At 38.0% G+C, this 22,013-nt stretch overlaps 1 protein-coding gene across 4 annotated transcripts in view; it reads left to right on the forward strand.

The window, feature by feature from the left end:
- The window catches only part of LOC104593869 (Tetratricopeptide repeat (TPR)-like superfamily protein), a 105,982-nt gene extending 84,860 nt beyond the window's left edge, over positions 1-21,122 (forward strand). For 2 of the 4 annotated variants that reach the window (XM_010253911.3, XM_010253914.3), the window contains 5 exons: positions 6,682-6,756; positions 7,363-7,485; positions 11,433-11,549; positions 19,762-19,818; positions 20,705-21,122. In XM_010253911.3, the coding sequence (XP_010252213.1) occupies positions 6,682-6,756; positions 7,363-7,485; positions 11,433-11,549; positions 19,762-19,818; positions 20,705-20,767 (435 nt within the window). In that variant the 3' untranslated portion in view covers positions 20,768-21,122. The remainder of the gene's footprint in view (positions 1-6,681; positions 6,757-7,362; positions 7,486-11,432; positions 11,550-19,761; positions 19,819-20,704) is intronic. The other 2 variants (XM_010253913.3, XM_010253912.3) reach the window with 2 other exon arrangements.
- Positions 21,123-22,013: the final 891 nt, after the last annotated feature.

Here is a 22,013-nt window from a genome sequence, read left to right on the forward strand (position 1 = left end):
AGATACACTACCATAACTGTGGTTTCCAAAACTACTTTCTCCCTGACCCTTAAACTCCATCTTTGATCAAGATTCAGTGGCTACAAACTGTTAGAGTCACTATACCAGAAAACATAATCAAACAAGCAGGTCTGAAAACTGATCCGAAACCAACACAAATCTGATCTTATCCGAAATCTGATCTGAAACCAACCCAAATCTGATCTGAAATCAATCGCCTATCACAGTATAGGCAAGGAATCAACTCAAATCTGATCTGAAATCAATCAGCATGCACAGTACCAGGCAGCCTGTCAATCTGAGATGCTATTTTCTGAAATCACTACTGTGGGGCCCACTGTTGTGAGAGCAAAATTAGGGTTTCAACTGTGGGTCTGAAATAAGTGCTCATTTGCACTCTCCAAGCAGTCCGCACAAGTGGGACTTGTCGTAGGGCAATATGAAACCCTAAAAACTAATCACCTCTGAGAGGGAAGGGGTTCGGCCCAACAGTCAAACCCTAGAAACAAACTTAAACACAGTTCGACAAGTCAAACCCTAGAAACAAACTTGAACACAGTTCGGCCCCTACTTCTAGATAGGTCCAACCTATCTCGACTGATTGCAGTCTCTGAAACTCAATAAAAAAAAACTTACTTGTGTACTTCGGTTTACTGTCTTCTAGGGTTACCTGAATCCTAACCTTCGCTGCTTCTTCCTGATTACCAACTCTCTGCAAGCCGCGGCAAGTCTTCAACTGCTGCGAACCTCTCCTGGTAATCTCCAAGATTCAGCCACTGAATACTTCTTTAAAGCTTCCAGCCCTAGCTAGTCCTCATGTGGTCGGCTGGACTAGACACACATGAGAAGCCCTAGATAGGCTCTGATACCAAGTAGAAGATCAAGACTGTAATCAGTCTTGAATCCTAATAGGTTTTAGGTTTACAAAACAGAAGAAAAGTGAGAGAAAGGAGAGAGAATAGAAGAGAAATAGGAGAACACAAGTGGTTGAAAGGAGGGACAGATTCTAACAGATCTACCGCCGCCACTTTCTTATTATTTATAGGTTCTGTTTAGTACATAATGGAAAGGACGCATCTGCCCTTAGTACTTACATAATAAATAAAGTAAATAAAAGCTGAAATAAATAACAACTGAATTAACAAACTGACTCAAACTAACACTACTATAACTAGAACAAATAACTGCACATGCTGTCCTACGAACACAGTGGGGCCCACATCAGTGTTCTCTACAGGAAGGAAAAGAGGGGACTGTCGAATCTGATAGGTAAACCCTATCAGTCGACCCCTTAATAGTAATTAGTCTCTAATTAATTTCTACAAAGACTAAACTGCCCTTACTAAGTGTGGGGCAGAGTGTCTTTAATAAAACTGCCACATAAGCATACAACTTAACAAAGATAAGATGACTAAACTACCCTTATTCGGCTCACTTTAACATATCCAAATAGAGGTCATCTTTGCAACTAGAGCAAAGGTCTCTAAGTAATCAATGCCATAGGTCTGTGTGTACTCTTTTGCAACAAGTCTGGCCTTATACCTTTCTATACTTCCCATCTGCCTTATATTTGAATGTGTAAGCCCATCTGCATCCAACAGTCTCCTTGCCCTCTGGTAGGTCCACAATCTCCCATGTTTGATTCTTAATTAATGCTTCCATCTCTTCCTGCATAGCTGTCTTCCACTCAGGGGAGAGAGCCTCATTGACACCCTTGGGTATAGACACGGAGTCAAGAGAGGAAAGAAAAGCTCAATAGGAAGGAGAAAGTCCACTGTAGGATAGGTACTGTGAAATACAATGAGCAATACACTTTCTCTTCCATTTTCTAAGAGCAATAGGGAGGTCCAGGTTATCTGTAATGGGGTTAGTAGAATCAATGGGAACTGAAATAGTAGAGGGATAAAGAGGAATACCTGAATTCATATCAGCTGAAGCTGGAGTCTCCAAGGAACCGACAGGAAGTGATGTGAGTTTTGTTGCAGTGGAATCAACCTCCTTGTGAAGTCTCTGTCGTGAGTAATGCTGAGAAGCAGGACGCAAGGGAGGTGGTAAGGTAGGTGACATAGGAGGATTAGGCACAGGAGTGGACACATGAACTGAACCGGAAGAGGAATAGACTGATCACTCACTTCCCTAAAACACTCCCCCTGAGAAGGATTCTTCGAGAAGAAGTATGTGGACTCAAAAAAAGTGACATCCATAGTAACATACCGACTCCTAGAGATTGGACCATAGCAGTTGTACCCTTTATGATTTTCTGCATATCCAAGGAAAACACACTTCTTTACTTTCGAATCAAGCTTTGAACGGTGAGGACCAAGAATATGTGCAAAGCAAACATACCCAAACACTCTGAGAGGAATATGGAACATCTCCCCCTCAGGAAAAAGGAGGCTGAATGGGGTGCTGAATCCAAGTATACGGGAGGGCACCCTGTTAATTAAAAATACTGTTGTGAGAACTACATTACCCCAAAACCGAACTGGTACTGTAGATGTGATCATCATGCTACTTGCAATGTCAACAATGTGTCTATTCTTCCTTTTTGCAACATAATTCTGTTGTGCATTGTAGGAACAACTGCTCTGATGGACAACACCATATTCTAATAGATATGAAACAAGGTGTTTTTCAAAATATTCCCTGGCATTGTCTGATCTGAACACCTTTATTCGTATTCCAAACTGTGTTAGTACCATCTGATGAAATTGCCTTACTAAGGATGGTACCTCATCTCGGGATCTCATCAAGTAAATCCAAGAATATAGAGGGAAAGCATCCACAAATAAGAGAAAATATCGATAACCACCCATAGAAGGAACATGATAAGGTCCCTACACATCAGAATGAATAACATCAAAAGGAGATGAACATCTTTTATTACTAGCTTTAAAGGAATGTCTACAATGCTTTCCAAGTTGACAACCTTCACACTCCAGACTTGACAAACTAACAGACTCAAATAGCTTTGGAAACAATAGACTCAAAGAAGAAAAAGGCAAATGACCTAAACGATTATGACAAAGCATAATCTGACTCACTATCCCTACTAACATGATGACTCTGATGAGGAAGAAGCACATCCAAGAGGTAGACTCCATTCACTTCATGACCACTCCAAATCATCCTCTTTGAATCCAGATCCTGCAAGATGCAATGACCAAGAGAAAAAATTACTGAACAGTTCAGTTTCTTAATCAAACTACTAACAGATAACAGATTAGTACTCAATCTGGGAACATGAAGGATAGAGGGAAGGGAAATGGAATCATTAATCTTGACAGACCCCTTCCCAGCAATGGGAACATGAGATCTATTAGCTGTGGAGACCCTGTCTCTGCCAGAATAGAGTTGATAAGAAGAAAAAATAGTGGAACTATGGGTCATGTGCTCTGAAGCTCCAGAATCTATAATCCAAGGAGGTCCCTCCTTACCTGAAATAGAAACATAATTTGCAGTGGCATGTGAATCACCTGTGTGAGCAAAGAAAGTAGAGTGTGCTCCACCAGAACCACCTGTACCTGGCTGTGCACCTGTTGTTGAACTAGAACTGGTTGTATCCCGTTGGTTCAGAAACTGCCCATACCTCTCAAGTTCGGCTCTTAATGCAACAGTTGCAACAGACTCCAGAGTAGCTGTAGTAGGAGGGGCCGGAATGTCACCAGTGACTGCCATGTGAGCATTTCCCTTCTTATTTTTGAGTCTATTTGGCACAAGATGGGGATGAAGCTTCCAACAAGTATCTCTTGTGTGTTTAGGCTTCTTACAGTAGTCACAGATCAAATCCCTTTTGTTTTCCTTCTTGATTTCATTACCACCCCGGTCTCCACCTTGTTTAGGTCTCATAGTGCTAACCATGGCTGACTGATCAAACCTAGAATTTTTCATCATCACATTTCTCCTGCTCTCTTCCCTTGACACAAAGGCATATGCCTGGAAGAGAGTAACACTGTCCCTGGAAAGAATGTGTTGTCTTGTAATATCATATTCGGGATTAAGGCCAACAAGAAATTCAAACACCCTATACTTCTCTAGGAGCTTCTAGTAGGCAGCTGCATCCTTAGTGGTTTCCCAAACAACTGTCTCCAAATGGTCAGTCTCCTGCCACAAGGTTTTAAGGGCTGAAAAGTAAACAACAATAGGCCTGTCTCCTTGCCTTGTAGCAATAATCTGATTTCTCAACTGATAAGTCCTAGCAACATTCTCCCTCTGTGAATAGGTTTCTGCAACCCCATCGCATATTTCCTTAGTTGTATTTGCCCACAAAAAGTTTTTACTTATATGGGGCAGTATGGAATTACACAACCAAGTCATCACCATATAGTTCTCTTGTACCTACCAGGAGCTGTTAGTTTCGGGTTTAACTTCTTCACTAGTGATATACCCTAACTTCCCACGAGCACCAATGGCCATCTTTGCAGATTGTGACCATTCTAAGTAATTTGAACCATCCAACTTAACTGTAGTAATGGTCCCAACCCCGAAAAGGTCTCCAACACCTCTTCCCACTGGTCTCATTTCACTCCCGGGCTTGTTTTCAACTCTGTTACCCTCCATACTTCTCAAAAAGGGGATAGAAGATTACTGTGATGTGCAAGAATATCAAATAAATCACTTTTGGTACCATGACACCCTTCTGGTGCCCTAGATGGTCCTCCCACAAAAGATTCCTTTTCTGCGGGACAGGAGAAGAGAGAGAAGTGGTAGCCACTCTCTCCAGAAACCTCCAAATCAGGTAGGACTTGAACCGCCCCCTACAGAAAATTCCAAGGAATCCTAAAAAATTAGGGCGCCACTTCCTAGGTCAAAACTGAAGAGTCCAACAGAAACAAGACTCTCCCCCTTTCTCCTGTTTCTCATGATTTTGATGGGAAACCCTAGACCAGCTACAGGGCAAAACAGATCCACCAAAAAAATCCAAAAACTGGGCTTACTTGAGATCTTTGATCAGCCTCTTAAATCACCATGCAGTCGGCCGATCTAGGGTTGCATGAGAAAACAGTTCAAGGAACCTTCGGCCTTCTCTGATACCAAGTAGAAATCACTGTTTGGAAGTCTAGATGAATTCGTTGTGAAGAGAAAGAAGAAGAAGATGAAGAGTTTCAGCAATAGAGAAGAAAAGAGAAGAAAGAAAGAGTAGGATGTCAACCAGAATTGAATTAGATCTGACCGCCAACCCCTCATTATATTTTATACTACTTAAAAGAATAAGAGATTACAAGAACGCCCTTAGTAGGGCGGCTACTAAAGTAGCTGAACAGTCACAACTTAAAAACATAAGCTAATGGGCCTAAAGCCCAACAACTTCCTAACTTAACAACTTAAAAAATAAGAGCTAAATAACTGGGCCCAATAACTAGAAGTCGGCCCAACTCAACAGCAATTTCAACATAGAATAATATACCGCCAATGGTTTCTGCTCCTACCTTAGATTATTCCCTTAATCCTTCAGGTTTGTATGCCCTAGCCACATTCATCTCCTATGAGTATGTTCAGCGATATTATCCCATATCTCCCTAGTTGAATCCATCCAAAGATAATGCTTAATGATATGTGGAAGCATAAAATTCACCAACCATCCAATGACCATGTAGGATCAGTCTTCTCTAGTTTTTTAGTACTACTTGTAAGGGGACCCAACTTCCCCATGCTACAGACATAAATGCATAGATTGAGATCATTCAAGATAATTAGTCCCATCTAGCTTTATTGTACCCACAACATTGAAGAAGTCTATAGGTCCTGTTGGACCAACAACGGACATTATGTACTGTTTGAAATTCACTCCAGACTACTCCATTGATCCAATAACTCAATTTGAAAACCGACGAAAATAAAATAAGGTGATAACAGCCCTAGAACAGCTGACCTACAGTCAACCCAACACCAGTTGCTATGGTTTCACCTACCCAGGAACATGGGAGAAAGAGTGAAAAGCTAGCTGCTCCAGGTGACCTTTCCCAGATCCACTTCTAATGGAAGCCTCTCCCAAGTGCCAGCCTCAGTCTGCCTCTTTACCCTGTAATTGTAATGAGGTACAATTTCTCTGGTTGGTTCAGACCTTGGGAGAAAAACTCGAGGAACAACTTCTGAGCTTCAAAACAGAAACCCAAAATTTCAAAAAGCTTCTACCAACTAGATGATTGCATTAGAGAATGATCAGCAACTCATCTCTCCATAAACTCTGCTGATCCTAGAGTGTGGGTTCAAAGAAAGCAAAAAAAAAAAAAAAGCAAGAACACTGCCCCGATACTAAGAATAAAAGAAAGCAGCAGAAATAATGTGGTTTGATTAAGATCGAATGGAAGAAAAGCAAGAGAAAGGGTTCAGATCAATGAGAGAGGAAAAAAGAAGAGGAGAGAGGGTTTGGAGAAGAAGAACCGTGGCTGTCTAAAACCTAATTTACAGCACAATTACAAGAATGCCCTTAATAGAGCTGTTGCTAAAGTAACATATAACAAGACACTTTAGACCAATTAATAAAATAGGAAAAGAAAAAATAGAGCTCACGACTCAACATCTCAAAACTTCTTCTCCTCTATTTGTTTCTTCCTTCAAAATTATACTCTGATTTTTCTTTTGTTTTATTTTATTGTATCAGTTTTTATTTACCAAGTTTGTATTACTACTCTGGTTTAACTTTTGTTGTCTATAACTTTGTTTTTTCTTGCTTATCAGGCATCTAAGAGCATTAACTTTGAGGTTTTACGTGGCCTTACCAATGCATTACTTGCAGCTAAGAAACCAGATGAGGTTTGCTACATGTTATTGCCATGATGTGGTGTATATAGGCTTCACTATTTTTTTATACTTGTTAAGTTCTTTTCCAAATGAAATTGTTCATAATTTCAAGCATTTCTGGCATTCCTAATTCCTACCTTGTTATATGTACATGGACTATTGAAGAGTAATACCCGGATTATTTTGTGCTTTTCTATCATATCACTGAAATCTAGGATGTTAGATTTTGAGGAATATAGTTCTTTGGTTGGGTTAAGATACACTAGGAGGATTTGTCAAAAGGAAATTGGGAAATTTCATAGCATAGGGTTGGAAGTGTTGAACATTTGAGGAAAATTGAGGAAGGTTGGATGGAAATTTTGTAACATGGGCGATGTAAAGAAGTATAATTGTGCAATAATGACAGAGAAACAGTTTGGCATGGACACTTAAAAGGGGACTACTTGAAGCAATACGTGTTTATATGAAATTGACAGTTCTCACATGCCATTTCTTCCATGCAAGTTTTGAGTGATAGGTTTTCATTTAGCTCCTTTGCAATTAGAAAATTTTGGCAATACAACCAGGCATTTGATTCTCCCTGGTCATACCCATAAGGTCTGAATTTTTTTCATGCAGGCTGTTCAAGTGATTTTGTCTTATCGTGAACAGCTGAATGCTGCAAACTCAAATAGTAGTGATGTTCAAGCTGATTCCAGTTTTAATCCTGAAATAGAAATGCTGAAGGTTGACCCCATTCAGGTGATTCTTCATCGAAAGAATATCTTATATACTAAACAATCACTTGCATTTTGTTTTTGCATGAGTTTATTATATTTTAATAAAAGCATTCAAGTCTTTTGCATTATAATATATTTCTTTCCTTTTGTTCATGAACCCTTGCACTATGATATTAATTCTTTTGGTAATAAATAAAAAAGAAATTTTATTGAAGAAAAGAGGAGCATACAACAAGGTGATATATAACCCAGAGGTTGGGAGAAAAACAAGTACAAATGCCCATTCGCCAACTGAGGGGTGGCTCAGTTGGTATGTTAGCTGGTTCTCTCCAGCATAGACATGGATTCGATTCCCGCAACCACCGACTTTGGGTGGGGGGCTTGTTAGTGTGGTGCATATATATATATGTGTGTGTGTGTGTGTGTGTGTGTGTGTGTGTGTGTGTGTGTGATGGAAAGCATGCAGTATGCTATATTACTATTCTTTTTCATCTCTTGGGGGGTTTTTGACAACATGGTTGGTTTTGCTTTTGAAAACAAAAACATCTTCCACATCAGCAAAAACAATATAATTTTGCTAATGTGGCTCTGTTTTTGTTTTCAAAAAACAAAACCAACCATATTATCAAACACCCACCCCCCTTTAGTCTATGAATAGTAGAAAAACTTAAAATTTACCTTAATTTTTTGTTGGTTTGATTTTTCTGTGAAGATCCATTTCATGCTGTAAGAGTCTGTTTCTTTATTTCATCATTGACTTGTGATTGTGCTTTCCTCGTCACTTTCATTGGACCTTTTATGCTGGTTTCTTCATCATCTATTAGGAGTCACATTGAACTAATGTTTTTCTTTTTTTTACCAAGTCAGAAAATTATCTTCCAAATATTCACAATATGCTTTCAGTCATCTTCAAGATCATTTTTTCTCTTGTGACATTCCTTCACATTGAGAGTTACAGCACAGTAATGCAGAGGCTCTCATACTTCTTTGAATTCCACTGATTACCACCATTATACCATATTACAAATTACATCTATCTTTAATGAAATAAACCATAATTTTAGGACAAGCAATGATAAAATCAGCGAAATCGAATGAATACCAGCCGAGAGGATAAAGTCAATAAATTAATGAATTCTCCCTATAAAAGCAAGAAGAAATAAGGACAAGCTCCAGCCTATGAGAAAAGCTAAGTGAAACAAGCAGATTAATGAATCATACACTAAACAGTTAATCGATAAGATCTAGAAGAACGCACAATGAATTTTTACAAGAAGTTTTTTTATCATTTTCTTCTTTTTTTCATCTAGCAAATTAAATTGCTTCAACTTAGTTTTTCATTTTCCTTGCCTTTGTTATAATCTAATTCATCTGTTTGTCTAATAATGATTAGACACATGACTCCTGGCACCTAACTATAATAGTGAAATAATCAAAAGAACGTAATATATGCATGTGATGAAGTCTGCTATGTGTGAATTGATGCACAAAATCTATAATATATCATGCAGAGAGCATATGCCCTACTATCTGCATTAGAACTTGTATCACTTCCTTTCAAATTAGCTTATCAACTATACATCTTCTAGCTACCTTGCAGTGACTAAACAAAATATGGTTAAAGGAGGGAGGGAAAAGGTTCAAAAAAATATATGGGTCTCTGCCAAAATAAGATCTTAGTACAGTTAATTAACAGGTTAGAATGCAAAAGTTTGCGGGACATAATTGTCATATATAATACCATGCACTAGGGAAACTTCAGTGCCATCAGTAAAATTCAACTTAATGAAACCTCTTAAAGGTGGGGACGAGTGTAGTCTATAAGTCACCTTAAGAGGAGCCTAATCAGCAATTTCCTTCCACTTCCTCATCAACTCACCTGCTGGAATGTCCTCAAACAGCTTCAAGGTCATCACTCAATGAACCACTCTAATTGATATGGCTTCTTTCATCACCTCCCTACACTTTTCTTTTTCCACAAATATTCTTTGATTCCTTTCTTCCCAAAGTGTCCAACAAACTGCTACCCTTGTGCGTCGCCATAGAATTCTAACCCTCTTTTTCGGCCATCTAACAAAGGTAGAGGAGAATAGGCTTTGAACAGTAGGTGGGGAGTTCCATCTGCACCCAAACAAGGAGAGAAACCAATCCCAAATTAAAGAAGAAAAAGGGAAGGATATTAAAAAAAGATAGTAGGATTTAACGTTGGCCAGCCAAGTCTTTTTCTTTGTAGCAAATCACTTGCATTAATTCTTTCCAGATACACTTCCCAACAACAACCACCAGTCATAGGTGGAATAGGTGTGATCCCTACTTCTTTAACAGGAAAGGGCTCTCCCAAACTATCCCTTGGTTGTATAAAATTCAAGAAGAAGTGCAAGTAAAGGAGCCATAGGAAGAAAGGATTCAGATTTGGCAATCACTTTTTGAGTGATCCAACACTACTTTTTCAAGATTTTGAAGCAAGTGTGAGACATTGCAGATTTCATTGTCCTGGAGGCCTCTTCTAAAGCCCAAATCCTAGCCAAATCCAACAGTAAAGTTAGAGGGAACCAAAGAAGATGAAATGGGCTCCCCCCTTTGGGTAGAAAGGGCAAAAAGGGAAGGGAACTGTTCCTTTAAAGGTGAATTACCCAACCATACATGTTCCCAGAATTTAACTAGGCTTCTAGAGCATGGGTTATACCTGATGAATGGCAAGAAGGATGGAAAGGATGGCATGAATGGATTTCCATGGTGAGTCTCTTGTAGCTCTAGCCAAGATTCCAAAATCCCACTCGTTTGTCATAAGACCATGAATACTGGCAAGTGGCAACTACCTTTGCCCACAATTTATTTCTTTCCAAAGGTAACCTCCATAACCATTTCCCTAACAAAGTAGTGTTTCTTTCCTAATGTTCCCAAGACCTAAACCTCCATGTTTCTTACTTCTGCACACCACTTCCCATTCAACTCTATGGTCTTTCTCCTCCCTTGATTCCCATAAGAAATCCCTCATTAGCTTCTCAATCCTTTTACTTACCCCTCACCCCTGGAATCTGAAACACTGACAGAAAATACACAGGCAAATTAGCTAATGTGGATCTGATTAAAGTAATTCTACCCCCAGAGACAAATAGCTCTTCTTCCAAGAAGCCAATCTTTTCGTAAATCTTCCAATCACAAGGCTCCAAAAGTTGCTCCCTCTTGGACTCTCCCCCAAGGGTAATCCCAAGTAATTAATTGGCAATTGTGTAACCGAACAATCCAGAGTTTCTGCTTCTCTAATATCTCCCTCCTCTATATTAAAACTCAAAATGCAGCTCTTATTGAAATTGATTTTTAGATTAGACATTTGCTCAAAAGTTTTCACAATCCATTTTATATTCCTCACCCATCTAATGCCACCCCCTTTGCAAAAAAGGGTTGTGTCATCAACAAATTGTAGGTGTAATTGGTACCTCATTTCTTCCTATCCTTCAACCCCTAATCAAAGATCTGCCATCCGCTCTAGTAATCAGTCTACCCAGAAATTTTCTCTTTCAGATGTGTTATAACCCTGTAAAGTTTTCTAATGTGGATAGTACAAGGTAATTCTTTTTTGATGGATTAGTACAAGGATGGCTCAGCTCCCAAACTTACAGGGATAGTAAATCACAAGTTTACCAAGTAATTATGTGACGTACTATAAATGGTAAGCCTAAGAGTTACTGTAAATAGTAATTTTGAAATAACAGAAAAATTTAAAACCCTATTTTTATGACACCCATATCTAGAAATGAAAAAACTAAAGAAATATCAATATATCCTATCATCCAAAAATTCTGAAATGGGTGTAGGAATGGAAAAACTGATTTGTTTATCCGTGTATTATTTTCTTTCTTCAGCAACTGATTCAGGTGCATGAGAAATTTCTTTTCTTCTCTACTTTTGGGTTAAGAGGTATTTTCTTTCACTTTCTGGGTCTTTATATGAGATGTACTTTTTCAGGTTGACTTACTTCTGGGAAAGGCTTATTCTGATTCGGGCCATATCAGTGATGCTGTTTCTGTCTATGATCAACTTATTTTTAGTCATCCTGATGACTTCCGGGGATACCTGGCTAAGGTGAATTTACTTTATCATGCCTGTGATTTTAATGCTACGTGTAATTTCACTTTGCTCCTTTTTGTTAAGTGAAATGCTAGCATGGCAAAGGCTTACCAATGGATTTCAACTTCTGTCAATATGATTGGACCCATTGTAGGTCACACAACAGTGTATAGATACCTGCTGATGAAATCTTTATGTTGCCTTCTAGTACTCCGCTCTTTTTAACCCAGTCATTTTATTTATAGATTCATCAATAAAAGAAATCAAGTTACAAAATATAATTGTGCTGATGTGCCAAGGAACAAAAATAGGAATGTGCTCAGTAGGTGAGTAGATGCACACCCAGGCAAACTGGCAAAGTTCTTTTTACGTAAAAAACAATGGTTGATTTTAGCTTGTTTTCTTAGTATTTTTATGAACTAGTTTGTTTCTCTATTTGAATTAGCAACTGCTAAACAATGAAAGTGATCTAACATGAAAGAATTATATATTAAAAATATTAACTAGGAGTTGTAACCTTTTTCTATGAATGCAAGGAGATATAGAGAATGCTTTTTTTGGTAAATCAAAGGATGGGAAATAAACAAACAAAAGAAGTGAAGCCCCTATTATGTTGAATGTGGCTGAGGCATAGAGGAGAGGATATGTATTCATATGTTAATTTTAAAGAAAAGATGAAAAGAACTCAAGGGGGTGAGAATGATGAAGAGAAAAATAATGATTACAGAAGGAACAATGAACGAATGAAGGGGAAAAGAACATGATGAAGTTTAGAGAGAAGGAATTAGAAGCAGCAGCATTTTGTAAAGAATACATGGTAAATACTCCTAAGGTACAATTATAAAATACCAGGATGACAAGTGTGAGAATGCAGGTTTGAGTCTGAGAATGACTACTTTGTGCAAAAAATGCCAAGTCAAGTCCATATCTAGCAAAAGAAAGAAATTTTCCTTTCCAATGGCCAACCTTTGGTCAATTCTGTCTAGCACAGGTTGCCAGGTAGAAACAGCAGAAGCCTTAGCCCCAATTGGAAGCCCCAAATACGAGAAAGGGAGGTTACCAACCAGACAACCCAAGGCTCCTGCACACTCTTCAAGAACAGAATTTTGAATGTCTCCAACTCCAATCATGGTGCTCTGTCCCAAGTTAATCTTGAGGCCAGATAATATATGAAAGCAATTCAGAATGCTTCTAAGAAAGTAAGCCTGCTCCACTGCTGCACCCAAAAAGATTAAGGTATCATCAGCGTATTGCAGATGTGATATGATTAAACCTTCCCTACCAATCTTGAACCTAGAAATTAAGCCTTCTTCACACCCTTTAATAATCAGTTTACTTAACACCACCACCAAAACAAAAAGTAATGAGGGAGAGGATCCCCTTGCCTTAATCCCCTCGAAGAGCTCTAAAATTCTGTTGGCACTCCATTTACAACAACAGAAAAGGACACTGATGAAATGCAAGCAAAGATCCAGCTTCTCCATCTTTCCCCGAAGCCCATCCTCCTCAAGAATTCCTCCAAGAAGTCCCACTCCACATGATCATATGCCTTCTCAAGGTCAACCTTACAAATTACCCCTACCTCCCCATTTCTGATCTTTGAATCAACACACTCACTAGCAATCTGTAGAGAACACTGATGTGGGCCCCACAGCTACGGTCCCACTGTGTTCGTAGGGTAGAAGATGTTCTAGTCTGCCTAGGGTTAGCTATTGGTCATTTAGTTGTTTCAGTTGTTATTTATTTCAGTCTTATTTTTTGCTCTATTTGTTATGTAAAGACTAAGGGCAGATCTGTCCTTTCCATGTAATGAGCATAACCTATAAATATTAATTAAAGTGGCGGCGGCAGAACATTAAGCTTCTGCTCCTCCTTTCAACTCTTGTGTTCTACTGCTTCTCCTCCCTCTTTCTCTTCTTTCCTCTTACCTTTCTTCTTATTTTCGATCCTGAAATCCATTAGGGTTCAAGACTGATAACAATCCTGAACTTCTACTCAATCAAAACCCCATCCAGGATCTGTCTTCCCTGCACAAACGCCATTTGGGTGGGGCCCACCACAGCATGTAACACCAACTTTAACCTCCCAGCCAGCACCTTTGCCAGAATTATTAGAATCCAACCTACCTTTGAATTCTGTTAGAATGGTAACAGTAGAAATAAGAGAAAGAGGAGAAGAGAAAGAAGAAGAAGAAGAAGAAGAAGAAGAAGAAGAAGAAGAGAAGAGAATAGAGAGGGAGAAAGGTCTGGTTCGAACAAGATGAAAATCTCTCTCTCCATTCGGCCAGATCTATTTTATATTTCTATTAATCAGGAAAGGACACCTTTGCCCCTACTTAAGTGAGGGACACAAGTACTAACATAACTTTTCACATCAGCAACTTAAACATGAGCATAAAGACAAAATTATCCCTACACAGTAGACATTAACAAGAATTTTATGGGGTTTGTGTGTGGAAAGGGATAATGAGTTTTAATTCTTTAATGATTTCTCACTATTCCTGGAGGGTGGGGAATGGGTCCAGCATTAGATTTTGGGAGGATGATTGGTCTGGGTTAGGGAGGCTCTATGAAACCTGTCCAAGACTGCAAGGCTGTACAGATTGGGTCAGAAGGGTGTACCTATTTCTGATTGTTACGAACTCTGAAATGGTTCTGTGGTATGTACACCAAACATCAGAAGACCTTTACTCTATTGGGAGATGGAGAAATGTGTGGAGCTGCTCCAGATGATAGCAGGAATGCAAGGATGGGAAATCAATCCGTCAGTAGATGATAGCAAGTGGTGGAAGGAATGCAAGGATGGGAAATTTACAGTCAAGTCAATGTACTCAATTTTGACCAGAAACATGGTGGAAGCTGATCCAGTTCAGGGAGTATGGGGGAAACCTGTGCCCCCAAGAGTGGAAGCCTTTGCTTGGCTGCTAGTCAAGGGGTGTATTCTGACTCAGGACAACATAAAAGAGTCAAGGATTTCAACCCAAGCAGATGTGCCCTTTGCTTATCTGGAGAATAAAACATCATGCATTTGTTCTACAGGTGCAGCTTTATTTTCTCGATATGGTTCTATTTCTTCAAGCTGTTTAAGATGGACCAGTGGTCAATCTCAGATCAGGCTGAAATCTTTGGACTTTGGCCAAGAGTTCAGGGTGGTTCTAAGGTCAAGCTGATGTGGAGCTGCATTCCATTCCTGGTGTTCTGGGAAGTTTGGAAGGAAAGAAATAAAAGAATCTTTGAGAACAAGAAAAAAAGTTGGGAAGAGATTTTCAAGGATTAAAGAAAGAAGATTTTGGGGCAGACTTCTGGAGCTCTTTGAATGCTTAATTTTCTGGGTTCTGATGTAATTTGTTTTTTTCCTGACTGTTTCTTGGGGGTGACTTCTTGTCACCCTATGAGCTGTAAATTCTTTTCAGTAATAAAAGCTTTTCCTTATTTATCTTCAAAAAAAAAGTCCATATCTAGTTCCCCCCCCCCCTCAAGAACTGGGTGGCTGGGACCAATAATGGCAAATGGCCCTTACACAAGGTTTAAAATGTTGCTATCAGTGGAAATGTCAATCGTCCAAATATAGGGAACATGTCAGAAATATCGCATGGAAATATTGTAAAAATTATGGACATGGTAGAAACATGTAAAATATGCAAAAATATAGAATGATATTTTATGAAATGATAGAAGAAGCATAGGCACACCTTTTTAAATTATTATCTTGCTCCAAATCATTAAACCAAGCTAAGAAACTACAGTTATAGACAAAAGAATACATTCTGAAGTTGTCTTGTAAACTTTCCTATATATCCTTTACCCCCAGTTGCATTTTAGATCCTTATGCAATGCAGAAAAAAAGGTTTTTTATGGTAAAACAAGTTCTATTCAAGAGGAAATAAAATAAAACAACTTGAGCTTTATGGTCAAGTTCTATCGGTTCCACTACCTAGAGGCATGAGACGTAGTTCAGAACACATAGCAATGTTTTCCCTTCCCCTTCTTTTCCTTTCCTTTCCTTTCTTTTTTTTTTTTCTTTTTCCTTTCTTTTTCCTTTCTTTTTCTTTTTATATGAGGTGTGCAGGAGGTTTATGAAGCGTACGCCTCTAGCATGCCTCATAAAAAAAGTGTATGAGTCATACGCCTCTTGCACCTGAGGCATACGCCTCAAAGGTGTCAGTGCCTCTGGCCTATGCCTCAGGGCGTTTTGGGGGTGCCTCACCTGGAGGCACACCTCCAGGCATACGCCTCCCACGCCTTTTAAAACACTGAAACAAACAAATAAAGGTTTTCCCCCTACTTTAGATTAATCATATCATTCCTCAACTGAAAGTCCCTAACAACATCAAGAGGTTGGGATTATGTTTTATCCCAAATCTCTTTACCAGCTTCACTATATATATAATTTCAGCTGATATGAGGTAACATAGAATTACAAAGTCAGCTCATTACCATGTAGTTCTCCCAAACTCAACGTCCATAAGTAGAGTTTGTAGCATAGTTGTCAAGGTAACGCCTAGGCATCTAGTCATTTTTTGGGGCTTGCCGCACCCAAACGCCAAGTGGTTTATATACTTGTATAAAGTTTTATAATGTTTTCATATGTTTTTATATTTTAGTATATGATATTAATATAGACATGATACATCGTATCATTCTATTATTTTTTTCACAAAATAATATCTTTTATTTTTAGTTGCTTATTGTTAGGGTATTGAGAGATATTCAAAAGTTTAGAACTAAGGAAGATTAACAAGGTTTGAGTGATACAGAGTTCGAAGTCTTAAGCAAGGAAAAACAACCAATTATAGAAGGTATGTTCTTCATCTCCTCTTCTTCTCGGAACAAAAAACGAGGTCTCCACCCCTTCTTTTTCTTCTTCTGGAAGAAAAACAGGGGCTCCACCCCTTCTTCCTTTTTTGGGAACAAAAGTAGGGTCTCAGCCCCTTCTTCTTCTTCCTATTTCTGGAACTAAAATAGGGGCTCTGCCCCTTCTTCTCCACCATTTTTTAGTTTTATTTTTTGTGCTTTCATTTTCAAAAACAAGGATAGGAGCTCCACCCCATATTTTCCATATTATTTTGGTCTTTTTACTTCTTTTCCTACAATTGAAACAGGGGATTAGCCCCTTGTTTTTCTATCCTTTTTTAGACACTAAGCGACACCCAGGCGACTAAGCACTCCCTTGTCGCCTTGAAAACTATGGTCTGTAGGCTCAGACTTCTGGGTTTCACCAGTTAAGTGTCTAAGACTACTTCTCCTTACAATAGCCGTTCAAGCTGATTGGGCCCACACTAAATAATTGACACCATCCAACTTTAAAGTGGTAATCTGAAAACCAGATTTGTTAAACACTCTTCTTGGAATCTCCCCGTCTTTAAATCACCTCCAAATGCCTCCACTAATTATCCAAAAAGGATTTGTGATAATATGCCAACAAAAATAAGTAAAAAACAATCAAAGGACATCCAACACACAACAACCACCAAAGACAATAAGGTTAAAAAAATCAACCAAGGAAACAAGAGAAATACTAATTGATCTCTCCAAAGGCAAAAAGAAACTCCTCTAACTAGCAATGGATCTCCTTATTAGAGAACTAGGTCTGCCTAGGCATGACCACCCGATCCAAAAGGATCCAGAGCAAGAAAACCCTAATCCAAGTCATAAACCCTAGAGAAACGAGAACAACCAGCCATTCTCTCTATGATTTACTAAGAGTCCTCCCATGCTAGTGATTTCCAAAAGACAGCTAAAATTTGCTCAGAAAACACTGAGCACCAACTAGAAGATAGAGAGAGGTTTTGGCCAAGTTGGATTCCCTACATGAGGAGGAGGACATCCCGTGGTGTTTAGTTGGAGACTTCAATGTCACCAGGTTCAGTTTGGAACATTCCAATGGTAGAGTCCCAACCAGAAGTATGAGGAATTTCTCTAACTTTATTGCTAGACACAATTTGTGTGATCTCCCCCTTACTAATGGACTCTTCACCTGATCAAATATGCAAGAAAATGCCATAAGTTGCAGACTTGATAGATTTCTGACCTCTCAAGATTGATTGGAGAGATTACCCAACCTTTGTCAAGAACTTTACTAATGGACTCTTCACCTGATCAAATATGCAAGAAAATGCCATAAGTTGCAGACTTGATAGATTTCTGACCTCTCAGGATTGATTGAAGAGATTACCCAACCTTTGTCAAGAACTTTGTCCAACCCAATTACATAAATACATCATCTGAATCTGAGATAATCGGATTGGATGTCGGATCGGGCCTCAGATTTTCGGGTATCATTAACAGGTCTATCCAGGTATATGCTTCCCTTGCCTAAAACATTGTATACAAATAAGAAAAGGACTCAGACCCAAATAGCACCTATAAGGAAAAGATAAATAAAATAAAATAAACAAAACAGCAGCAAAATAAATTAGAATTATTATCATCAATTTAGGGCTTGTGTGATGTCTTTCCTACAGTGTTCTACCTTTCCCAGGGGTTGGATCCAAATTCTACCTTACATATTGAAGAATGGATTGATATTTCACCATAAAGGTCGAATCATGGTGAGGAGTTTAGTAAATTTCAAAAATTTTCAAGATCAACCCACTTAAAAATCGAATGTCACGTGAGAAAACTGATTTTTCTCTGGGATTGGTTTAGAATAATCATATCAAAATTGGTTCCAACAAATTGGATAGGATGCTACCCGATACGAAGTCCACAATTGCAACATCCAATGTGGTATTCACACCTGAAGAACAAGATCACAAGTCCACACCAAGCTGAAGATGGCGCAGCTCCAATGGTGATCAAACTGCTATTTGATTTTAAGATAATCAATATGATCTTGCTGTACTCCTTAAGCTGGATTGAATTCAGAAATGGTGCACTCCTAATATTGCTAATAGGAGCTATAATAGGTTACTGTCTCCTAAGTCCTAACTGAATAGGACAGCTAGAATATAGGAAACAACTCTAACTTAGGATAGGAGAGAACTAGAAGGCTTCCCAATTCAGTTATGACTAGTCAAACTAGGAAGCTAGAACTTAGTACACCTTTTAGTTTCCTTTATCTCTCAAAACTAATTTAGCAAGGTGGGATTCTTATCTTTGTATGGTGTGAGACCCATAACGATCTCTATTCAAATTAAATTAATTATCCCCAAAATTTTTAATGCATGGGACCACGATGGGCGAATTCATTATGTCTCATATAGTAAATTGTCCATCTAACACATTGGACCCAAATTCGGCCCAACAATATTTAATATAAGTGATTTGGGTTTCAGCCATCCTATGAGCCCAAATCAAATATTTGAACTAAGAAATAACATTTGTAATTAATCTCTTGACCAATAATATCCAAACACTGATAACAGGGAAAGACCTCTTCCCTGACTGCAAGATGCAGTGTTACACCCTCTTCCCATGAGGTTGGACCATACCATGGTATTATCAAGTGAGTCCTATGCAAACAAGAATCTACAATATCATATAATAGCATGGTATGGTTTCAAGAACAGTGGTGAGTAGTTCCAAAATATAATATCTTTTATTTCTTGATTGCCTCTACTTAGCAATACTCTGCTAGTTTACATTAGCATTAAGTCGGAAGCTCTGTAAATTGCTAACATGATATTTGTATAGGCTCACTTCATGTTATGTTATTGAACATCTCCACACTTATAGTGGTGGTGATTTATTATGGATCCCCTGAGAGAAAGGGGGGATGCACTTTTAAGTCAAAGGGAATTTACTTGGTGGTCATACCCACTTGTATTGTTAAATAGGAACCTACTGGAAAAATATTCTCCCCCTGAAGTAGGGGTTATTATTGAACATCTCCAATTTTAGGTATGGTGACTTAATAAGGGTTCCCTGAGAAAAAGGTGGGGAGGGTCGCTGTTAAACAGGTATATACTTAATAATAATACCCACCCTGTATTGTTATGTCTCAGTTTTATGACATAATAATACACAGGTATGGTTGTGTTATATATATATATATCCACGATTTCTGGTCCCAGGGTAAGGAACCTTGTATTTCCTTCAACCATTTGTTTACCTCATGTATTATCAGTAATGCTTTATTATTCTATTTTTCTCAATTTTCTATTCAACTACTATTCAACTACTTGTTTTCTACTTCCTGGTATTTGGTAACATAAATATGTAAATGTAAGCTTTTCACATTACGAGACCATGTATGAGAATCTTTTTTCCCACTTATGCTTCTGCAGGGAATTATATTAAAAGAGAATGGCAATATTGGAGATGCAGAGAGGATGTTTATCCAAGTGAGTATATGAATATATTTTCTTCTTTATTTAGTCAATGAATGAGTAAAACTACTACATCAAGTTATGATGGTTTCAGTTCTGTACATTTTATAACATTTCTAATAGGTGCTGTAGATGATCTTTTATGCATGTGACTAAACCATCTCAATCTACTTCTCTCATTTTGCCACTCATCCATCTAAACCTTTGCATTTCTACCCCACCCATTTTTCAGACATGCTATTTATTAACTGCCCAACACTGTACTCCATACAACACAGCTGGCCTTACAACTACTTCATAGAATTTTCCTTTTAGCATGCTCTGATTGAACATCAAATTTTATATATTGAAATTAGGGTAAATTGCTGAAACCTCCCCTGAATTTCCGACCGTTGCTGAAACTTCCCCTGAAGTTTGGTAATTGCGATCACCATCCCTGAACTGTTTGACAGTTGCAAGTAGACCCCCTTTGTTAAAATCCTCTAATAAGAGGCATGAAAATGTCTGAAATACCCCTACAGTTACTGAGGCTGATTTCTACAGAAAAAACAATACAAAATCTATGAACAACAAAAATAAGAGAGTTTAAAGTTGAAGTTTTACCTTTGAGCAATTGGTATGAAGGGCAAATTTGGAAAACAAGTCAATTTCAGAAAAGAGATTGGAAGGACTTGGGGTAGTGATTGATATGAAGAGAAAATCTGAAAAATAAACATTTTGGTCAAAAGTAACAACATGGGTATTTTGGATATTTTTCATGCTTCTTGTTAGAGGATTCTAACAGAGGGGGTCTACTTGCAACTGTATCATAAAGTTCAGAGAAGGTGATTGCAATTACCAAACTTCATGGGAGGTTTTAGCAATTTATCCTTGAAATTAACCAGATATGAAACTGCAGCAGTTATTCGTAGTAATACATGCAGGCACGGTTCTTTGCGCCAGAGAAAGCCAAAGCACTTGTTGACCGTTACTCAAGAAAGTGATCACATGTAGAGTACTCTTGACCTCATTTATATGCAACAGAAAAGTCGTTTTCTGTAGAGATGATGGGATTAGTAATTGATGATTCTATCACTTGGTAACCCTGAAGCTGCATTCAGCTCTAGCTATTTTATTGGAATTCCAGCTCATGGTTTTTTCATCATATCTTGTAATATTAATTCCATATTGATTCTTAGTTTTTGTTTGTATAATTATAGGTGGGAAATATGTTTGGTTTAGGTTGACCCATCTGGGTGAGACATTTATAATCTTCCTGTATAAGGGTATATTTGTCAATCTGTTATATAAACAATAAAAACATTCTTGAGGGTTGGGGATGAGATGATTTTTCTAGTTTTCTTCTCTTTCCTTTCTATTCCCTAAAGAAACTTTTCAATAAAATAAGTTTGAAATGAAGTAATTTTATTTTCAATTTTGTGAGACATTATTGAAAAATTGAACTTCAGTCCCAATTTCCAAATATAGTTTTGTTGTCTAGAAGAAATTCCCATTCATTCTAATTCTTTTGAAAATAGAGTAAAACTCCTTTGGAATGGCTAAATGCACCTGCATACTCTTGATCTCCTGGAATCCCAAAAAAAAAGTCAGTTGTCTACTGAAAATGTCATAGGAAATAAAAGTCCAAGTAAACAAAACTAGTTATCCTAGGAAAGTTTAAAATAATAATCAAATGCCATGCTTTGCCAAGGATAACTAGTCAATGAACAAATTTTCTCTGTTATAAGGAAAACTAGGCATCCTTCTAGGGCTGCAAACAGTATCCATTTGGCTGAATTCGAATTTGATTTCAATCTGGTTAAAGGTTATTCAACTGTGGACCATTTATAATTGGATCAAAAATAGAACCACCCTTGTACTATCTGATATAATCCAATTCAATATGATTTAAATGCACGTGCTTATATACACTTAAAATTTAGTAAAATTGGTTTGAATGTAGTGTTTTCACTAAGAGTCGTAGGTTCAAGTTTCATACACAGGTTCTGTATTTGCACTTTTTACAAATGAAGCCTAATAACAAACAACACTTTCTTGTTATGGTGCCCCTCTATTCAACTTTGTCCTTTGAACCAAATTTCCAAAAATATGCTAATTCGTTACAGTTGGTGGCTGAATTGAACTGTTGGTGGGCTGTAAAGATGATTGAACATGAAATAGGGTATGCGATAAAGGGAAAAATCAATCAACTGGGAATGGTCACATGATCT

Source organism: Nelumbo nucifera, chromosome 5 (genome assembly GCF_055504915.1).
Source record: "Nelumbo nucifera cultivar China Antique chromosome 5, China Antique-T2T, whole genome shotgun sequence".
In the NCBI taxonomy this organism is placed as follows: Eukaryota; Viridiplantae; Streptophyta; class Magnoliopsida; order Proteales; family Nelumbonaceae; genus Nelumbo; species Nelumbo nucifera.